Source organism: Euleptes europaea, chromosome 3 (genome assembly GCF_029931775.1).
Source record: "Euleptes europaea isolate rEulEur1 chromosome 3, rEulEur1.hap1, whole genome shotgun sequence".
NCBI lineage: Eukaryota > Metazoa > Chordata > Lepidosauria > Squamata > Sphaerodactylidae > Euleptes > Euleptes europaea.
The window spans coordinates 81,771,525-81,792,854 of record NC_079314.1 but is presented as its reverse complement, the minus strand read 5'-3'; the positions used below and the strand labels follow the sequence as shown (position 1 = coordinate 81,792,854).

Below are 21,330 nucleotides of genomic sequence, written 5' to 3'. Positions count from 1 at the left end.
CTGTCATGTTCCTTGTCTCCGATTTTAGACTGTAAGCTCCTTGGGACCCGGTCTTGCTTTCTCGTGTTCAGCAAAACATCATTTACATTGACTGTTCTGTGTAATTAAAAAACAACAACACCATTTGATTCAGCTGAATTTAAACAAACTGGGCCTAAACTAATGGGTTCCAATGGGATAGCTATGCTTACTTTGTGTCAACAAAACAAGAACACTACAGTACCTAAAACACATGTATTGAAGCATAAGCTTTTGCAATCCAAGCTAATGCAGACCAACTGCTACCACTAGACTGCTATGTAACTAGAATGGAAGAAAAGGAAAAAATAACCCAAAATTATTCTCATTGCAACTCAAGCATAGAATCCTTTTGTGTGTAGGGGTGGTGAATACAATAGTTGTAGGAGCCCCTACATCCGTGATTCAGTAAATTTGAATCATAATCCTGTATCTATAATTAGAATACCAAGCCTGAACATAAAACTATTCACAATCTACTCTATTATGCTTGCTCTGAATGATTCCAATGCCACTAAAAGTTGGCTTGACTTGCTGCATCCTCCCCAGGCCAGGTTTCTCTCTGTCCCCCACCCCTTTCTGAAATACTGATTGTTAATTTCTTAGTTCTTGAAAACAGTTTTCGGGAAATGGGCAAATTGAAAGATTTAGAGCACCTTTCCATTCCGCTGCAAAATAAGAAGGATTAAATTTGGTCATGGGGAAAACTGTAATAGAACTAGGTAGCCCGTTTTTGAGTGTAGCATCTTGTCTATTATCTTGCCATATTTTTATAGGATGGGTACAGAATACAAATACCTCAAGAGAGACTGTACTTACATTATAAGGAGTACAAGTGTGTTTTTTGAATCCGTAAGAACAAACTGTTGGTGATGGGAAAAGATACTGGAATACAGTTTGTGCAATGTATTTTTTTTCTTGTAGACTTGGCCTCGGTTTCAACAGCATCTCTAACATGGATAATGGCTCCTTAGCTAATGTTCCTCATTTGAGAGAGCTCCATTTAAACAACAATGATCTTGATAAAGTACCAGGTGGGCTTGGAGAGCACAAATACATACAGGTAAAGTAAGACGTATAGTTTTAATGACACTACTAGTAGTTAAACAAAGATTTAGAGGGAGTTTTATTAGGCAATGAACTGTACCTTTCAGTTCACTAACTAACATATAATGTAAAGCTTCAGTTATACAGTGAACCAATAGTTCATGTGGGGAGGAAAGCAACAGAATACAGTATTGGTTCTTGTAGCTTATCCGAGCTGTGTACTTTTTGCAGGACAATGATTCAGCTCAAACCCAACCCCTTTCTGACTATATATTACTCTTTCTACACACTTGACACTGAGAGACACTGTCCTTCAGTGTTACTCCTCTGAAGATGCCTGCCACAGCTGCTGGTGAAACGTCAGGAAAGAAAATACCAAGACCACGGTTTCACAGCCCGGATAACCTACAAGAACCAATGTACTCTGACCGTGAAAGCCTTCGACAATAGAATACAGTATATTGTAATTTTATAATATATTTAATATTGTAAGATATTTTAGAATTTTAGAATTTATATTGCAAAAAACTTTTAGATTCTAATATTTCAGAGGCAGTCTCCCTCTAAATCCCAGTGCCAGGAGACATCATCAGGAGAAGCCCTCAGCCTCTATGCCCTGTTGTTGGCCCTCCAGAGGAACTGGTTGGCCGCTGTGTGAGATGGGATACTGCACTAGATGGGCCACTGGTCTGATCCAGCAGGGCTCTTCTTATGTTCTTAATAGTGAAGAGTGACCCATGTGCGGAAATCTAAATCTGTGGATCAGGGGCCACAGGGGCCACAGAGAAAAAAAACCAAAGGTTTGCAGAAAAATCCGAAAACCAGTTTAAATACCCCCCAAATGTTGTCTGCTCATGTGCAGACAATGCATCTACCTCCTCCATGGGGTGGCTGGAAGCCCTGTTGATGGCAGTGGTGACTGGAGGGGAGTTACGTTGGGCTTGGCAACAGAGGACGGGAGCTGTGCCAGGCCCAAAAGCAATGGTGGGGGGTGGCTGGGAGACCCGACAATGGCAGTGCAATTGGGAAGGAGAAGCCATAGTGGTCCCAATAGTGGAGGCTGAAAGCCATGCCAGGCCTGATGCCAATGGGGGGTGGGGGTGGCTGGGAGCTGTGACAGCCTCGGTGATAGCAGCTGCAAGGTCTGGTGACGGAGGCCAAGAGCTGTACTGGTCCTGCCGGTGAAATGAGGGAGAAAGAGAAAGGGATGGGATGGGATGGGGGGCAGAAAGAGAAAGAAAGAGACAGGGATGGGGGAGAGAGATTAAGAGAAGGGGGGCAGGAGGGAGAAACAGTGAGAGGCTGAGAGAAACAGGGAGAGGGGGAGGAAGCAAAGTTGGGGGGATGGGATGGCCACTTCCGCAAGTTTCTTGTGCGTTCCCACTTGTAATCTTTATTGTCAATAGTTTACTTTATTGTTATTGCGGTCATTGACCAGAAAATACAAAATACAGTAAAATACAGTAAAAATAGTAAACTATTGTCAACAATTTTGATCCAGTGGCTCCAATGAGCACTGAAGCATCACTGGGTACAAAGACGTCCATGTGAGCATCCTCTTCCCCATTCTTCTCACTTTCCGAAAGTATTACACAGGGATAACAGACAAAAGCATTCCTCAGTGATGAAGAGAATGGGGGTCCTCACCAAGTTATTCTGAAGTCTGTGTGTGCATTGAAAGGCTACGGACCTTTGGTTTCAGATTTTGTTTTAATTAGTAATGTCATTCCATCTCATCCATCAACTGAGGTGGGATTTGGAGGCAGCCCAGCAGGTGGGGAGATGAGGTGATGAGAGGTTAAAATCCTCCTGGGGCTGACCCCTCACCCTCTTTGTCCTTCAGCCCTTAATAAACTTGGCCCTTTTAATCCCAAACAATGGTTTCAAGTCCCCTCCTTCCATGTCTTTCTGCATTCTCACCTTTGCTCTAGGCAGTTGCTCACTAAGTATTTAGCAAGGTACTTCAGGGGTGTGTGGAAAACAGTAGACTCACTGAGGATGGATGAGAAGATAAGGGGAAAGTTCTGTATCCTGGTCTTTCTGGATATCGTTGTGACAGGAGAGAGCAATATAAAATAAGGAAGGAGGGGAGCTTACCTTTTGCTGGCTGGACAGAGTATGGCTGAGTGTTTCTTTTGCTCTCATTGCAGTGGAGGCATGTGGGATAAAGCTTCAAAATATTTTTGGCACAAACATTTGGAAATCCATGTACAAAAACTATAAATATTTCCTGCAAGTTTACTGTTCAGTTGCCTGACTTCTATGATGTTTATAACTTTCAGGTGGTCTACCTTCATAACAACAAAATTGCTGCAGTTGGCCCCAATGATTTTTGCCCTCTTGGATACAACACCAAAAAGGCTTCTTATTCAGGAGTGAGTCTGTTCAGTAACCCTGTGCAGTACTGGGAAATCCAGCCATCCACTTTCCGATGTATCTATGAACGATCTGCAATACAAATTGGAAATTACAAATAGCTGCACAGCTGCATTTCAGCTATAAATAACCTGATACTGTCAAATGATGCAAACCATTAAAGCCAAATACTGGAAACTTAATTGCAGAGTGGATATCATTATATATGTAAAAGACAAATCCATCCAAAACAATAATGCCTAATGTACTTTCTCTTCACTTCATTGCCCTCATGTGGCATACGTCTATAGAATCTCTCGGTTAACTAAGTGGGATCAATTTCGGTCTTTTACTTTGTATGACATTTGGGGTAAATATTTTTCAAGCTTTTCATATAATTAAAAAAGTATATCGGTGATAGTATTTACAGCACTACAAATGAAAATGAGATGAAATGCTCAATATTCTTTAAAAAAGGGTAAACATAATCCATTGAAGCTTTAATCAGACTCCATAATTCTAATAAGATCTACGTTAAAAATCTGAGAGTAAGTTCTGGTGTACTTATATAGCATAAGCAATATCAAAATGTTTCTCTGACAATTTTTTATTGTTAACAGTAACCTCTTAATATATACACATTTTCTTTTCTGAGTAATTTTTAAAAGTTTTCCCTGATTATTCTATTTGAGATTAGGGAAATGTTGTACAGAACAAAGTAATATCACAAAATATCACATTACTATTTTATCCCTGGATGCTGCAATTTTCTCATTAAAACAGCTCATTTCTAGAGGACTAGCTTGTCTGGTTACATGACCACTTCACTTGTTCATAATCCACTGAGCAGCATCCCATTTCATGTCCATTCATTTCAAAGGGACCTGCACATTAAACCACTCAATACAGTATGCCTCATGAATTATAGGTATGAGTAAATTAAGTAGGAATTAGGATCTGCATTAATTTGTTTCTCTTAAATGCAACTAACATTCATGTACTCTTTTTGCTGCATTTGAGTTTTAACTATATTTTCAAATACAATGCAGAGATATGTAGGTTATTTGTATAGCAATACACATAAGCCTATACACCAGGGGACAAGGCAGAACCCAAAAAGCATTTAGAAGCATTTGCACTTGTAAAAGTCACCCAGAAGAATACTTTATACACACATCCCTATTAGTGGCTTTAGTTAGTAGTGAACATATCAAAGGAAGGCTGTACATTTCTGGGATCACTATCTACAAAATTAACTGTATATCTTTTTTCACATATCACACTAAAAAAAGTTTGGATACCTCCTAATTGTCCACAATACAATATTTTCAATGTATGCATATTATTTTATATTAAACAATACTGGCAAACTCCAAAATCTTGGTGTGTCTTATATAGGTTCTGTCATCCGAAAAAATGTGAGCATAGCTTCAGAAAGTGAGCATATATGAAATATAACAACAAAATTAGTTTACACAAAATATGTTAATGGTCTTTTTTTTTTTTTTTTTTTTTTGGCCGCCAAGTCACAAGTGACTTATGGCAACCCTGTAGGATTTTCAAGGCAAGAGAAGTTCAGAGGTGGTTTGCCATTGCCTACTTCCACGTTACAACCCTGGAATTCCTTAGAGGTCTCCCATCCTAATACTAGCCAGAGCTGACTGTACTTAGTTTCTGAGATCAAACAAGATTGGGCTAGCCAGGGCTATCCAGGTCAGGGCAATAATCTTTTGACATACAGAGAAAAATTATGAAGATTTTTTTTTCTGAGCAGCAATTTTTATGAAAAGAAACTGTTCACTGTATAGCTGTTAGTACAGTACTAAAGCACAACTGGAGAAAAATATTATCTTGAGAGATGTGGAAAAAAACCCCTACAATTTCATGCTTGAACAATTTTTTATGTGTTTTGATCATACAGGCCCCACTATGGACACATGAGAAGTATAGTAATTTTCTTGGTCTGCACTCATAAACTTCATGTATCTTTCAACAGAACACAATTAGTAGCTTTAGAAACCAAGCACTTCTTTGCACCGAAGTTCTTGTTGTGGAGACTAGCTTTCAATTTCTGAGTCGAAAACTCAAGCCTGCACACAAGGAATGTTAATGTTCCAATTAAAATGACAGCCTGACCACCAGAACGCTGTCCAGCCTCAAAGTTATTTGTCTAAAGCTTATTATCTTCACTCATATGCAGCCCTCAACCTCCATAATTGTAATGCTCCAGAGACCTTGATGAATGATTTTGTAGCAGTTCACTAGAATGAAGGAGCCGGCAGTTTGTAGAGGGCTATAGCCACAAGTATGAGGCGGGGGTATGGTAGTTAGGAGGTCTAGCAATTCTACAAGAAAAGCAGGAAGATATAGAGGTTAAAGGATAAAGGGTATTTCATGATAACTTTTGAGAAATGGGAGACAGGAAAATAGGGTGGTACTCTTAAAGTATATGAAAACTGTCTCTGGATACAATAAATCACAACTTAAAAGGATTCAGAAGCATTGCAGTGCTACTAGGAGGCAAAGGATAAATTTCTAACCCTTAGGCCTGATATTAATACTACAATCATATGCAGAATTTCTCCAGTCTAAACCCACTAATTTCAGTTAGCTTACAGCGCATTTCTGAGCTCTAAGGGCAAAAGCCCTTAGGTGGCCAGGAAGGCACTGTGACGGCATCCGGGCCCCCCGAATGACGGCATCCGGGCAATTTAAGCCAGCGTTAGTGGCCCGAATGCTGGCGGAAAGGTGTGGATGCCAGTCACCGGCCGCTGCTACAGCAGCGCCACCCCGGGACACCAACAGGGCCTTCTGCTGGCATTTGGACACCGTCAAAGCCCGCACCAGCATCCCGGGAGGCATTCCCAGGGCAGTCCGGTGTCCCGGGAGGCATTCCCAGGGTGTTCTGGTGCAGGGCTGGGGGAGGAGCCGCCATTAGGCGGCCTCCTAAGACCTTTCAGGCTGGGAACGCCTTTTTTGGGGGGTGAGATACACCACCTTTTTAGGTGGCGTATCTCCCATGCAACCCTATGAAGGGTTGCATGGATTTTTAATGGCGTGAGGAGGTTTCGGCTCTCCTTTGGAGGCAGCGCAGCCACATTGCCTCCAATGACCAGCGCAGGCATTACTCTCAGGAATGCACTGTTAGACTGAAGTAATTCTGCATAGGAGTGCACTGTAAGCTACTTACTAATGTGTAATATCCTTATTCATGATTGTTAATTTTCCTTGAGTCTCACTTAAGAGGAGACAACTGCTTTTAAAAAGGAAATCACACACAGAGATTTAAGCATGCTTAACTGTTAAACAAACCTTACAAGATATGCAAAATTGTGGGATTTCTCCCAGTATCAACTGCTTGTTACCAAAACCTGAGAAAATCTACCGGTATATGTTGGTATTTTGAAAGTAAAGAAGGGAGGAATCTGGGGATAAAAGAATGGCAGAGTGGAGAATGCTGAAGCTACACTTGATAGAGGATCCAACGATGCATGTGTTCATGGTAGAAAAGAGCAGCGACTAAAAGGATAGTGAGTTTGTTGCTGGAAGGATAGTGAGTTTGTTGATTTACATATATCCTTATCATTTGTCTCCAAGATCATTACTTTCAGGTCCCCTGAATCTTCCAGTATGCAAGTAGACCAGACTGTTAACATCTTGCACTGTAAGAAGCACAGTGGCCTCTAGTGATCAGCTGTCGTCCATGCATTTGGTGTGAGCTCTGTAGGAGAAACATACTTTGAATAGGCATAAGATCCAATTGTTGGCTGTTACCATGCTAAAAGTCCTCACAATTATAACAAAAGTACTCTGAAGCTTCTAATGATACAATCTCTAGACCTTTCACACTTTAGAGAAACTCAGGTTGGTTATTTTCTATTGCCAAGAACAAAACACATTGAAACTAAGAGCCAGCTGCAGAAGACAGAAAATGTTCTTTTCACATGTAGAATCATCACATTCATATTTGAGTGATAAGAAAGGTGACGAGTAGTTCCCCCCTCTCCCTTTCTTAGTTATATGTTTAAAATGCGGAGGGTGGGAGGGCCAGAGTAAACTTATTGGTTGTTCCTGCTCTCCTTTTCTTGGTTTCTTATCAAACCCTGCAACATCAACACAATTTATTGTTAAATACTAGCATACAAAGCATTACCATGTGAAACACACAGTATAACATAATGGTAAACTGAAAAGTGAATGCGTACAGGCATTATGGGCAATATGATGCAAGAGTTAAATATTTAACTCTCATGCCCACAGACTTTTCCCACTCTAAACAAACAAAAAAACTCCAAATGCATTAGCATGTCTTCATACAGAAGGGGCTCTAATCCCTTGATCATCTTAGTTCCTCTTTTTGGTATCTTCTCAAGTTTCAAAAGTCTTGAGATGAACAATGCAAATCACACTGTAAAGAGGTATAATCACCATTATGCTTCAATTACAAACACAAAGGGCAGGAGACAACATCAATATTACTTGCATTTAGAAACTTAGCATTTGGCATTGTCTCTGTAGTCAGTGAAAGGTTTGAATTAAAGGTATTAACCACAAATGTTTCTCTCCACCCCCTCCCCCCACTATTATTTACAAAAAGCTTTATATCCCAACACAACTCTTGAGAGTTAGGATAGAAAACAGGCACTTAACTGATGAAAGTCCAGTCTTGAAATTTTAGAAAGCATGTTATTTTAGCTCTTCCCTGTTTAATTTAGATACATGAAATGAACAAAGGCATTGCAAGGGGAGAGTTCTTTCGCATGTATTTCAAATACAGTGATCTTCATGTTACAGCATACATACAATGTGATCCTGCAATCCCATTCTCTATGAGACTTCTCTTGATGGCAACCAATGCACACTTCAAGAGAGAGACATCTAGAGATAACCAATAACAAAAAAGATGTATTTATTTTTGAATATTATCTACCAATTCAAAAGTAGAAACTGGATGAACATTGGCTTAGGTTATTTTCAGTACAATCCTAAACAGCATCACCCCTTCTGGGTTTTCGGCCAGAAATGACATCATGATGCTGCATGACACTGTTCCTGTGTTTCTCCGCACCTGCCGCCCTGAGAACCTCTTTCACCATTAGGCTACATACACATGGGTAGGCAGTGGAGTCTGCTGCTGCAATTTCCTACCTTCCTATGGAGGGTCAATGAAAATGGGAGGAACAGGAGGGCCATTTAGCCTGGGACTCAGGTTGAAAGGAGGCCTCAGATCCATACAAAATATTATGTCACATTCTCCCCCCCCCCTTTTTTTGGTTTGCTGCTTTATTGTGTTTTTATGTGCTTTATTTTTCTTATTAAGGCTAGGGGCTTCACAAGCTGGAAATGGGCGAGGCTGGTCTGGACATCTGAGAAGGCCTGTCTCAAAGTCCATTCTTTGTAGGTGCATACAATTTATTATGAAGATTCTCCATTATACTAAAAGATGAATGGACAGCATGACTGCTATTAAGCCAGGTTGTATCTTAGAATGTGTCTTAGATCAGGCCCTGGATAGATACAATCTATGTAAAATGGCATATTTTACTGTACAGCAAAAATTAGACATGGGTTCATATAAAAGTATATGATTAATTCCAAAGAGGAATTCCAAAGAGGATGAATTAAATATTCTTTGGCTCCACTATAAATGTATATTTGATATGAAATTGTTTTGTACTTTTATTATTTTTATTGAAGTTAAACAGTAGTCATGGACTTTTGCCTGAGACAGTAAAAGCCTGAATAAGATAATGGGTTTATAACACTTGCTGTTTATTTTTAGTCCTTTTTGTATTTTAACTATTGCAGCAAATTGATTTGACCATTTTCAGTTAGATTTTCACCACAACCCTGAGAACCTTTTCCTGTGAAGCCACAGAAAATGTAGATCCCATCAGCATACATATGAAGCTAACATTTATTGTCCCAAGTTCATCCTTTTGAGCTGATTTGCCCTGAATCAATGCTGTTTCACCCCCCCACACACACACATTTTTTCCCACTGCTCAATTTATGTCTCGCTCCCCCGGAAGATTTAGTTTAAAGCCCTCCTTATCAAACTTGCGAGGCTGTGGCCAAACACATTTTTACCTACCTTTGTGAGGTGCAAGCCATCTCCCGATAGAAGAGCATTATCCAGGTAGCATAAGCCATGGTCTAAAAAACCAAAACTTTCCTGCGACACCATCGACGCAGCCACTCATTTATTTCCAGAATTTTTCGTTCACTTCCCAATCCACGGCCTACTACAGGAAGAACCGACGAAAACACAACCTGTGCTCCCAGTTCCTTCACCTTTTTACCCACAGCTGTATAGTCCCTTTTAATACTTTCTGGGCTATGCCGGGCAGTATCGTTTGTTCCCACATGAATAAAAAGGAAGGGATAATGATCCGTGGGTCTAACAACTCTATCCAGACTTTCCGTCATATCCCGGAGGCGGGCTCCCGGCAGACAACACACCTCTTGAGACAACAAGTCCAGTCGACACACTTTACCCTCTACCCCTTTCAGAATCCCCAATAACCAACACTTGCGTATTCCTACATTGGGGAGCAGAAGTTTGAGTCCTGTCCTCCACAGGGACCCGAGAGACCAGAGAGGACTGGGCACTGACCTTTTGTTCCAATGATCCAGGCTCAGCATCTATAGGGTGGTTTTGAAACCGATTGCTAAGCAGCAGAGGAACGGAATGTCTCCTGACTTTCCTGTTTCTGCGGAGTAATGGATTTTAACTAATAGAAAAGCGATTCCACCTAAACATTAGGAAGAACTTTCTGACGGTGAGGGCTGTTCGATGGTGGAATGCACTGCCTCGGAGGGTGGTGGAGTCCCTGTCTTTGGAAATCTTTAAGCAGAGGTAACAAGTCAATAATAGCCTAAATGGATGACATTACTTACTTTAGGGATTGCCTGTGGTCATTTTTGAAATTTTGAGAATGAATAGTAGGTAACGCTGCAAAATGGATGCTATGGAGACTAGGGCAGTATGTTGAGACAGTTATGTTGAGAGGTTTCAACTCCAGTGTCCTACAGTGCAGACAGTGATGGCGGAAAGTGCCATCAAGTCACATCTGACTTATGGCGAACCCATGGGATTTTCAAGGCAAGAGACATTCCGAGGCTGGATGTGTCGGGAGTGCTTTGATTGTGGGATCCTGCATGGTGGGGGGAGAGTTGGGGTCACTGGGGATGTGGGGGAGAGGTAGTTGTTAATTTCCTGCATTGGGCAGGGGGTTGGACTAGATGACCCTTGTGGTCCCTTCCAACTCTATGATTCTATATTAGTATATCCCTAGTTTAAGTTGGAAACACAACCAGATGTGACTTCTCCCACCTCATCCAGTAAGGATAAAATACTCAGGAACTACATCCCTCATCCAAAGGAATCGCTATCCCAAATTTCAGGTAGATAGGAGAAAGCATCTCAATTTTAGAGGCAATTAACAGTACAATCCTAAGCAGAGTTATCATCTATTTTCTAGATTGGGTGTGGGATGGGAAGGAGAGAAGGTAGGACATGGGGAGAGCCTATGGGAGCTTTCAAGGAAGGGGACGAGAAGATAGTGGGGGAGGAGGATATTCATTCAGCAAGTCCTTGAGGTTTCCTGCTTGTATATTCTAATAGTGAAGTGTAGCCCCATCTGCGGATAGTTCTGTAAACTTGGGGGACCCCCTAGGTTCACAGAAAAATCTGAAAACAATTAAAAATGGGGGGGGGTTGCTAGGTTGCCAGACAAGTCTTGGCAATGGTGGGAGTCCAGAGGAGCTAGGGACAGGGGGATCACTGTCAGTGTTTTCTATTTGTCCCCTCCAGGGCCTATGCAATGTCTGATAATATTGATCTATTGTGGTGGTTGTGGTGGTAGTGGGGTGGGGGGAATAGCTGCTTTGCCTCAGTCCTCCCAACTGTCCTGCCTATCTAACAGAGATACAAATGAAGCACTTCCCTCTGATACCTGCAAGTCAGACAGTCTGCCTATTGCTGCTTTCTACTGCTCATGGTGGCTTGATAACCCCCCAGATCTTTATCCCACCCATCTGCTTTACCTGTTTTGCTATCAGATACAAATGATGTTTGCATGCCTTTGCATGCCTTTGCATGCCTAGTGTATGTACAGTTTCAGGTAACAGCGCAGTTCCGGCAGCCAATATCCAAGTTTTTACAAAATCAGAAAGCCTTCCTGAAGTCAGTGTGTAGGATTGCTAACCTCAAGGTACGCCTGGAGATTTCCCGGAATTAAAGCTCATTCTTCAGAGATCAGTTCCCCTGGAGAACACGGCTTCTTTGGAGGAAGGATTCTATGCCATTATACCTCATTGAGGAAGCTCCCCTCCCCAATAGGGTTGCCAGGTCACTCTTTGCAACCCGTGGGAGGTTTTATGCCCATATCTCCAGGAATTTCCTAACCTTATTTATTTATTATTTAATTTCTATCCCTCCATATCCCGACTACAGTCAGGCTCAGGCCGGCAACCTGAGTTAGCAGCCTGATCAGTGAGAAGGGCAATGGTTGGTAGAAGCTAGGAAATGTTGCACATGAAATTATCAACTGGGACCATTTGTTCAGTACAAAGTCTTTTGGCTGGATCCTGTCCTTGTCCATTGTGAGACTATGTGTGTCTGTATATGCACAAATACACACTGATGTGGAAACTCTCACTCTCCTTAATACCCAGGAGAGCTCCCAAATTTTAGATTTTTTTAAAAAAATATGAGTACTGAAAACATTTTTAAATGGTGTCATTCTTTTGGTCAGATGTTGTACTGCACATTCCAGAAGCACATCTTTTATCATCCCATCCATTACATCTAGGGGAGATTCAGACCTTCATGTCAACTCAACTTCCCTTTCTCCTCCACAGCATGCCGCTCTGTGCATGGGATTTCTCCTTGCCCATACCTCTCTCTGGTGGGGTTCCTTTCTGCAAGTTCTGCATAATTTTTAGGGAGAGTGGGGTTATGCTGGATCGCCTCATGAATTTCTTCCACCTTGGTCATATTGAAAGTGTGTGTGTATGTGAGTTTAAAGTGCCGTCAAGTCGCAGCCGACTTATGGTGACCCCTTTTGGGGGTTTTCATGGCAAGAGACTAACAGAGGTGGTTTGCCAGTGCCTTCCTCTGCACAGCAACCCTGGTATTCCTTGGTGGCCCCCATCCAAATACTAGCCAGGGCTGACCCTGCTTAGCTTCTGAGATCTGACGAGATCAGGCTAGCCTGAGCCATCCAGATCAGGGCCATATTGAAAGTACAGCTACAAAAATCATTTTCTTTTTGATGCTTTCCGTACCCTTGTTTTTCTCAAAAAGTAGTGAAAAAGGGAGCCTCTTTTTTACAATCACTGTGAAACGAGATGTTAAGAAACAGTGAGAAATGTGATCATAGTAATGAGCCCTGGACATTTTCAAGAATGAAGAAGTGCAATGCAATGAGTAATTCTTCTGAACTCCCTTAATAATGATCCAGGGATCAGAGAAACACTTTTGTGCTCTGTTAATAGGTTGTACCAGGACTACTCCTCTGTAAATCTCCCAAGCTACCACTTCCTTTTCAGGAATAAAAAACAAGCATGGGATTACCACAAAGTTAATAGTGCTTATATTATGTGTTAATACTTTCCATTTGTAATGCAAGAACAGCATGGAAGTCAGACATGAAAATTATAGATTGGGAGCATTACAATAAAAAACCAAGAGAAGTTTGTTTTTATAGCCTGCTTTTCTCTACCTTTAAGGAGTCTCAAGCTTTAAGGCTTCAATTGCCTTCCCTTCTCCTCCCCATAACCTTGAGAGGTGGGTGGAGATGAGAGAGTTCAGGGAGAACTGTGACTAGCCTAAGGTCACCCAGCAGGCTTCATGTAGAGGAGTAAGGAATCAAACCCAGTTCTCCGGATTAGAGTCTGGCACTCTTACAGCTCATTCCTGAGATGACCTGGTGGCCGGCACCAAAGGCCTTTGGAGGCCAGTGAAGGCCTACACTGGCGCAAGGGCCCATGGTGCCGGCGTCCGGGTGGCGCATGCCGGCGTTTGTGACACCAGCACCAGCGCGCAGGGCCAGACGCCAGTTGCTGGCTGCTGTCATGGCAGGGCCGGGCCCGGACACTGATAGAGTGGGCCGCCGTTGTCCGGATGCCGGCAAAGGCCGCGTCGTCATCCCGGGAGGCGTTCCCAGGGTGTCACGGCACCAACTGGGGGGCGGGACCACTATTATGCAGCCTCCTGAGCTGGCTCAGGAATGCTCCCCTTGTCCCCGGCCAAGATACACCACTTTTTAGGTGGTGTATCTCCCATGCAACCCTATGGGGGTTGCACTGTTTTTTTGTGCCGGGCAGAGGTTTCGGCCAGGCTGAAACCTCCTTAGCAGGCAGCGCCACTGCATTGCCTCCTAAGCCCAGCACAGACATTCTGGTCAGGAATGCGCTGTTAACCACTATGGCACACTGGATCTCATGAATGTCTCACACTAAATTCATTTTATATGAATCAGAGTGAACAAACAAGTTTGAAAGTAGCAGGATTAAGAAAAAGAGAATGTTTGTGACTATACAATTTTTTAAAGCTATATATAATAACATGCGCCCTGACCTGGATGGCCCGGGCTAGCCTGATCTCGTCAGATCTCATAAGCTAAGCAGGGTCAGCCCTGGTTAGTATTTGGACCACCAAAGAATACCAGGGTTGCTGTGCAGAGGAAGGCACTGGCAAACCAACTCTGTTAGTCTCTTGCCATGAAAACCCCCAAAAGGGGTCGCCATAAGTTGGCTGCGACTTGACAGGACTTTACAGACACATAATAACATGCATATGTACTCACTTTTAGTAAAAGCTAAAGCTGAAGTTTGCCACTTTCAACATACATCTCATTTATTCCTCTGGGAACTCACCTGTATTTGTGGAACAGCCACTGCATTTTAACAGTTAGCTTCAAGTCCAATAGCACCCCAAAGACCAACAAGAGTTTGAGGGTATAAGGTTCCGAGAGTCAAAGCTTGCTTCATCAGACAGGAAGCTTTGACTGTCAAAGTCTTATACCCTGAAACTCTTGTTGGTCTCTGGAGTGCTGCTGGACTTGAAGCAACAAACCAAGGTGCCAACTTTGCTCTCATATAGATTCCAGCAACACCATCACTGGGCCCCACAACGTCAGCCATACTATCTCAGTTCACACTACTGTTCATTTTCTAGCATGATTTATGCCATCACATGCCAACAATGCCCTTCCACCCTCTACATTGGACAGTCCCTGCGACAAAGATTAAATGGACATAAGTCTGACATCAGAAACCACAGCATTCATAAACCAGTGGGGGAACATTTTAAACTTCCAGGGCATTCAGTTGCTGATTTAAGAGTTCTTTTACAAAGGGATTTCAAAGGAAGATTAGAAAGAGAGACTGCTGAATCACAACTAATAATGAAGCTCAAGACAATGCATTCTTCTGGATTGAATAGAGATCTGAGATTCCTGTCTCATTACCAATGCTAATTTCTCCGTGCCTACTACCCATCTGCATATCACACCTAATCCAATCACACTTGCTAATGTCATTTACTTGCTTTTGACATTTACATTGCCACTGTGTGTCTAATCCACTCTTCTCTACCTAAGGAAAGATGGTCTCACATTCTAGCTGTATCTGAAGAAGTGAGCTGTGGCCCATGAAAGCTCATACCCTGCCAGAAATTTTGTTAGTCTTTAAGGTGCTACTGGACTCTTGCTCTTTTCTACTGTTCTACTGCAGACCAACACAGATACACTGAAACTATCTTCATGGAAGGCACTGCATTTTAACAGGGGTTTTACTTTAACAAAAATCATTCTGCATTACACCTACAATGATGGAAATTATGTTTTAATTTCTGCTTATGGTTTTACATATGCATTTTAGTTCTGATTTGAATGGTTATAGACTTCTGGTTGGATGTACAACCCAAATCCTATTTCATTGTTTATTGAGTGCCCCCATCTTGTTGATCGTATTGACTCATTCTAAGTAATCCAACTTGAGTCCCAGTGAAAAAGGCAGACTATGAATAGCATAAAGAATAAATAAATAAATAAATAATGCACTTTTACACTGCTTGTTTTAACAACCACTTTTGTGACCTTGTTAAGGCAAAAAGGTAGGCTACACATTTTGCAAATAAATAAGTTATAAGCAATTGGTTGAGGTTACAATGCTTTAAAGTGCTAGTAGAACAACATCTGATCCGCAGTATCACAGAGGATACTGAGGTACACTTCTCAGATTGTGCAGTAATTAGGTACACAAACATGATTGCTAGGTGATCTTCCCTTGATCACATATCCTCAGTTACACACAAGGAAAACTCCTGATTGGCTTGCCTTTATGGTTTCTTTCAACATTTGCCTTAAGAACCATGTTGAGCAGCTTTGTGCCTGCAAAGTAGCTTCTTGATGACTCAGTGCTTAACTGGGGGGAAAGGAATGCCTGGAGCCAGCTACCCAATACATAACCCTGAAAAACTCAACCCCCAGCATGCAATTAAAGACACAGACAACCTGCTAGGATAAAATGGCCACAACTTTTATTGGTTACAGCATAAGGGCATTGGTGTAGCATAAGGGCTGGATCCAAGGCACTGGATGACCCGCCTCAGTGCATCTCCTACTCCCAGCCTGCCTGCTGGGGAATAGTCTGGGATGGCAGCATGCAGGACCCACAGGGACTTGAGCCTGCTGTGTGGTTCCCCTGCCACTTGGCAAGAGGCCACCTGGACAGCCCCCAAGCTGGGCATGTCCTATTCCAAGCCAAATCCCTTATTCAGATCCCTAGAGTGGGGAAACGCAGGCCAGCTTTTCCCCAAACACTTTTCCCGGCCCCATGCAAACACTGCCAAAAGTTGAGAGGGAATAACCAGAAAGCAAAAGAACACAACAACAGCCAAAATACAGGGAGGGAGGGAGGGAGCTTGGGACAACCCAAAGACAAGTGAGCTGAGAATGGATGAGGGCTCTATTAATTCCTGGTCGGCAGACCTGAGTGAAGACACAGGCCTATGTTCCACCAGCCCCTCCCCTCCCCTCCCCCAATGATCCCAGGCCTAATTGGCCCGTTTGAATCTGGGGGCGGGCTCTAAGGGAGCAAACAGCCAAGCAGGAAAGTTCCAGCTCTGGAAGATGCTGCAGCAAGCTTCCCCCACTGGCCACCATTTTGCAGCAGTGGTTGACTGGCCCAGCCGAGCCCCTGCTGCCTCTACAAGGCCCAGAGCTGGCCCTGCAAGCCCTTCCATGCCTGGTTCTGCCCCAAGTCCCCCCCAGCACGGGTCAGCAAAAGGGGGCTTGCAGGTAAGTGCAGACCCGCGGTTGTGCTACAAGATTATGTCATGCTTTGGGAATATTTTAAAACAACAAATAATACAATTTCCAATTACCAAAAAAGAGACATATCATGTCATTAAAATGGCCTAATTGCACATTCAGAATTGCTTACTATTCATCCCCATTTTGTATTTACCTGCTTTTTGCTCCTGTCCAAGCAGTACAACTTAAATGTGATTGCAAGAACCGATCACAAAATTAGCTTGGTTTGTGGGCAGAAAGGCACTGAAGGTATACAGAATCAACTAAGTAGCAAGTCTCAACTCAAAAATCTCAAACATATTGTCTTCCCTTAAAACTACAAGCAAATTTAAACAATTAGAGGCAGTGGTGATAGATGGGGGCAGCCAAGAAAAACGGTCTAGTCATTCAAAGGGACATAGCCATATATGTTTGGATGCATCTGAAGAGCTTAGTGCACCATCCTCTCTAATCATGACAAACAATATGTGAGTTACATCGGAGGGTGCCGGAGTATAACTAGCAGTGATAACACCATGTTCTGGAAAGGCTCTAATTATGAGATCAAGCATGGGAAAAGGTCTAAAAATGACTTGCTATAGTTCATGGAGTAAATTATTAACAATTTTCTCACATAATAATGAAGCTGCTTGGAGCTATATTTTGTTCACTCATGGAGGTCCATCTGAGAAAAAAACCTAACATCTGATTCCAGGAATTATCTTTCATTCTCCTGTGGCATGGCAGAGAAACAAAAAGGCTTACCCCAAGCTTGAACACAGGAGCAGCACAATATATATATATATATATATATATATATGGCTGCAAAATGTAATGAAATGAAAGTTTCTTCCTTTCTGCTCCTTTGGGACTTGGGGGGAAAGAAGCAACAGTCCATCTGTTAGAGTGCTCTGCCATGCCTTGTTGACGTTGCTGAACATCAGCAAGAAAGAAATTTTTAAAAGCACCCCAAGGAAAGCATGTCTTCTTTACCGTGGAATACCGTGGAGGGGCGGAATTGCATAGGAACTGGTGTGATCTGTATGCCTCAAAGTGGCACCTACGCCGACCCCCAGAAATGGCACAGTGGCTAGGGGTGTGCACCATTTTCCCCCGGTATTTTTTGGGTTCAAGTTTATTAAACTCGAAAAATAAATAAATAAATAACTGGATTTTTCTAAATTTTATGGGTTAATAAACTTGAACCCCAAAATACTTGAACCCGAAAAATACTACCTCCCACCACAATAGGAAGGAAGAGGCGTTCCTATACTGCTCCCTGCGGGCTCCGACTCTATGGAGCCTGCAGGCAGTGGGGATCGGAACCCAAGGGTGTTCTGATCCCTGCTGCCTGCGCCCTCCAACTGTCTCCAATCTGCACCACTCGCCTTCTCTGGAGTTTGCAGAAGGCAGGTGGCATGGTTGTGTCTCAGATTCATGCTGCCCTCATTCTCTGGAGTCCAGAGAAGACAGGCAGCATGAATTTGTTTCAGATAAGTGTCGCACACCCTTCTCTGGACTCCAGAGAAGGTGGGTGGTGTGGATCTGAGTCAACAAGCAGGTAAGTAAGTGGGGAGGGAAGGGGGAGGGAGGGGGAAATGCCAGCAGAGCCAAAGCAGCCCGAATAATGCCAAAAACAATTGGCATTATTCGAGAGCTGCTTTTTCAGCAGCTTTTATTGCCGGCATTTTTTCTACCAATAAAAAACCCTGAAATTAAGGAAAAGGTTTTTTTCAAAGGGGGGGGGGGAGTTGGTTAGGCTTTAGCTGAATGCATACCCCTAGCAGCGGTGCCATCCTCAAGCACTGGCACTGCCATTTACCTGGAAGCGAGTGCCCAGCCAGCATCAGAAGGGGCGTTCTTGAAGCGTTCCCAGGGGTGGAGATGCTTTTAGGCAGGTGCCAAACCCCGTTTGGCCTACGAACACCCCTTTACACTGTGGTGGAGCTACACCAGCAAAATAACTGGCATAGTCCCGTGAAACCCAATGGGCGAGTTTCACTTCAAAAAAAAAAGCATTTAAAACATATTTTTTTCTGACTGGTAAGCCTCTCAGGAGGCGATGCGGCTGCGCCACTCCTGGCCATTACCTAACTACCCCCACTTCAGGAATGGGCTGCCCATCACCACTTAGCAGAGGCACCTGCTATATGTACTTGTACTCCCACTCCCTTTACCACTGCACTGTCCATGGGACCCCGCTGAAAAACAACAACAGCCAACTACAGAAGCAGATAACAACAATTACATTTTTGGTCTTACTGCCATGTGAAAATCTATTGCCTAGTTTCTATGAGGGAATATAGTATTTTCAAAATGTATTTTAGAATTTTTGTTGCAGCATGTGGCTTCAAAAAGATCACAGAGTAGCTGACAGTACATCACCCACTGGCAGCGAAAGGTATGCTGCTAGTGGTAATTTTTTACGTGTTGTTTTTAAACAGAAAACAAAGATATTTTTGTTTATGTACTACCCCATTCCAATCCTAGACTGCAATTCCCTTCCCTCATCATGTGTTCTGTTTTTGCCAGGTTGAACACTGTTTCCCTCACAAGAGAAGATTCTTTATCACCTGTTACAATTTCATTTTCCTGTCCCCGCAATAGGTCTACCACACCCTAGCTTTTTTTCTTTCTTTGAACATAACAGAAGAGCCCCTTTTTTTGTTCTGTTTTGTTGTGTTTAGCATCTCTCGCTAGCCTAAGCTCACAGTGAGCTTTAGCTTTTCTATCAGTTAGCAGAGCAGCCTAGGACTGTCAGTCATGCACTCCACCATCTGAGCAGTGTGTGAGGGTCTCTGTCTTTGTGTCTCTGCTTTCCATCACCTGCGGTGTTATCAGTGAACTCGTAAAAGCAGTTCACACCTTCTGGTCTCAGGCGCCAGGCCTGATGGCCCATGTATCTTCCCCCCCCCCGCTGTTCTTCCTGCCAGTACTCCCTCAGGCCGGTGCGGCCTTGGAAGTGTGATAGCCGCACCAGACTTCCTGGGATCCGTCTGATGTTTTGTATTATGCCAAGCTTGTAACTTCCCATAACAATAAGTGTGAACCCCAGTGCCCCAGTGCCCTGGAGTCAATATATTCTGTAAACCCGTATAGCCCCTCACTTGCAACTTTCTACCTGTGCCTGTCTCATCTCCTGAAGGCTTCAATAAATCTATTGTTTCTGTATCAACGTCTGAGCAACTGATTTGGAGAAGCAAACTCAGAGAGGGGGATCTCTCACATTAAGTTGCAAGTGCTTGCCTCTCGGACTGCAGCTGTACCGCTTTGGACAGAATGTCAGCCGACGAGGACACCACTCCTAACCCCGATGCCCCCAAGGAACCGGACGAGCCGGAGAAGCCGGACCCGAAGGAGGAGGGAGCCAAGCCAAAGAAACCGAAGGGTCGCGCCCCCGACCAAGATCGGGACGAACGTCCCCGGGGGCTTACTTATTGGCTGGACTCTCCCAAGGGCTGGTCGCTCTCGCGGACTGCGGCGAAGGATCGCCGGTTGGCCTTCCCCAGCACGGGACTCGAAGGGGACCCGGCCCGCAAAGAGGCCCTCATGGAGGAAGAACGAAAGCAGTGGCAGGAAGACCGCCGGGCTATGCAGGAGCAGATGGAGACCATGCAACGCGTAATGGGTGAGATGGCCACGGCCCTAGATGCGCTGAAGTTGCAACCTCCAGCCGGTGCTCCCCCAGACGGGGCGCCGGTAGTTCCGCCCGCAACCCCTGCCCCCCCGGCCCGTCGGGACCTGAAAGTCACGTATGACGGGTCGGGAGACCAGTTGACCTTTTTTATGGTCCAAGTAGACATTTTTATGCGGGAACAAGGCCGAACCTTCGTTTCTGAGGAGTCCCGGGTGCAGTACGTGGCTTCCTTACTGCAAGGGGAGGCGGCTGCCTGGATGGTGTTGCAGTATGAACTCCGCTCGCCGGTGCTGCGAACCCTGGACGAGTTCATGGTAGCACTCCGAAACCGTTTTGAGGACCCGACTCTGGGTGAGCGCGCTAAAGCCTCCCTGATGCAACTGCGCCAAGGGACTAAGTCGGTGGCGCAGTATGCAAGTGAGTTCCAGTCACTGGCTAGCCGAATTCTGGACTGGAGTGAAGCTACCTTGGTACAATGTTTCAGGGAGGGTCTCAACCCAGACCTCCAACATTGGGCCTTCATGCAAGGGAACCCCCCGGATGTGGAAGGTTGGGTTCGCCATGCTGCTGACATCGAGAATCGCAAACAACTCCTGAACTTGTCCAAGCAACGGCTTGGGCGAGACCCCAGGCCCCGAGGTGACCGTGGCCGGGAACTCCGGCAAGGGGGTGGCGGGGGTCTCTCGGCCGCGGAACGCCGCAAGCGGTTCGAGGCCGGCGTCTGCCTGATCTGCGGGGGAAAGGGTCACTTTGCATCGCAATGCCCCTCTCGCTCAGGCCGTCCGACCCCCCCCCGCCAAACCCAGGCCGAGCCGACGAAACCGGCCGCCGACAGCCAGCCTCGCCGCAGAAGTGGACCACTGAGCCGGCGCTCCGGCGCACCCTCCGCTCTCCACGCGCGCCCCCAGGATGGGGCATCCGACTCTACGGTCCCATCGGGGTCCCGGATTACAAATACCGTCTTTGATT

General features: G+C 44.3%; 1 protein-coding gene across 1 annotated transcript in view; it reads left to right on the top strand.

Moving 5' to 3' along the window:
* The window catches only part of DCN (decorin), a 52,000-nt gene extending 48,426 nt beyond the window's left edge, over positions 1-3,574 (top strand). Inside the window, exons 7-8 of the mRNA XM_056847079.1 lie at positions 943-1,081; positions 3,348-3,574. Coding sequence (XP_056703057.1) covers positions 943-1,081; positions 3,348-3,542 — 334 coding nt within the window. The 3' untranslated portion in view covers positions 3,543-3,574. The remainder of the gene's footprint in view (positions 1-942; positions 1,082-3,347) is intronic.
* The last annotated feature ends 17,756 nt before the right edge of the window (positions 3,575-21,330 follow it).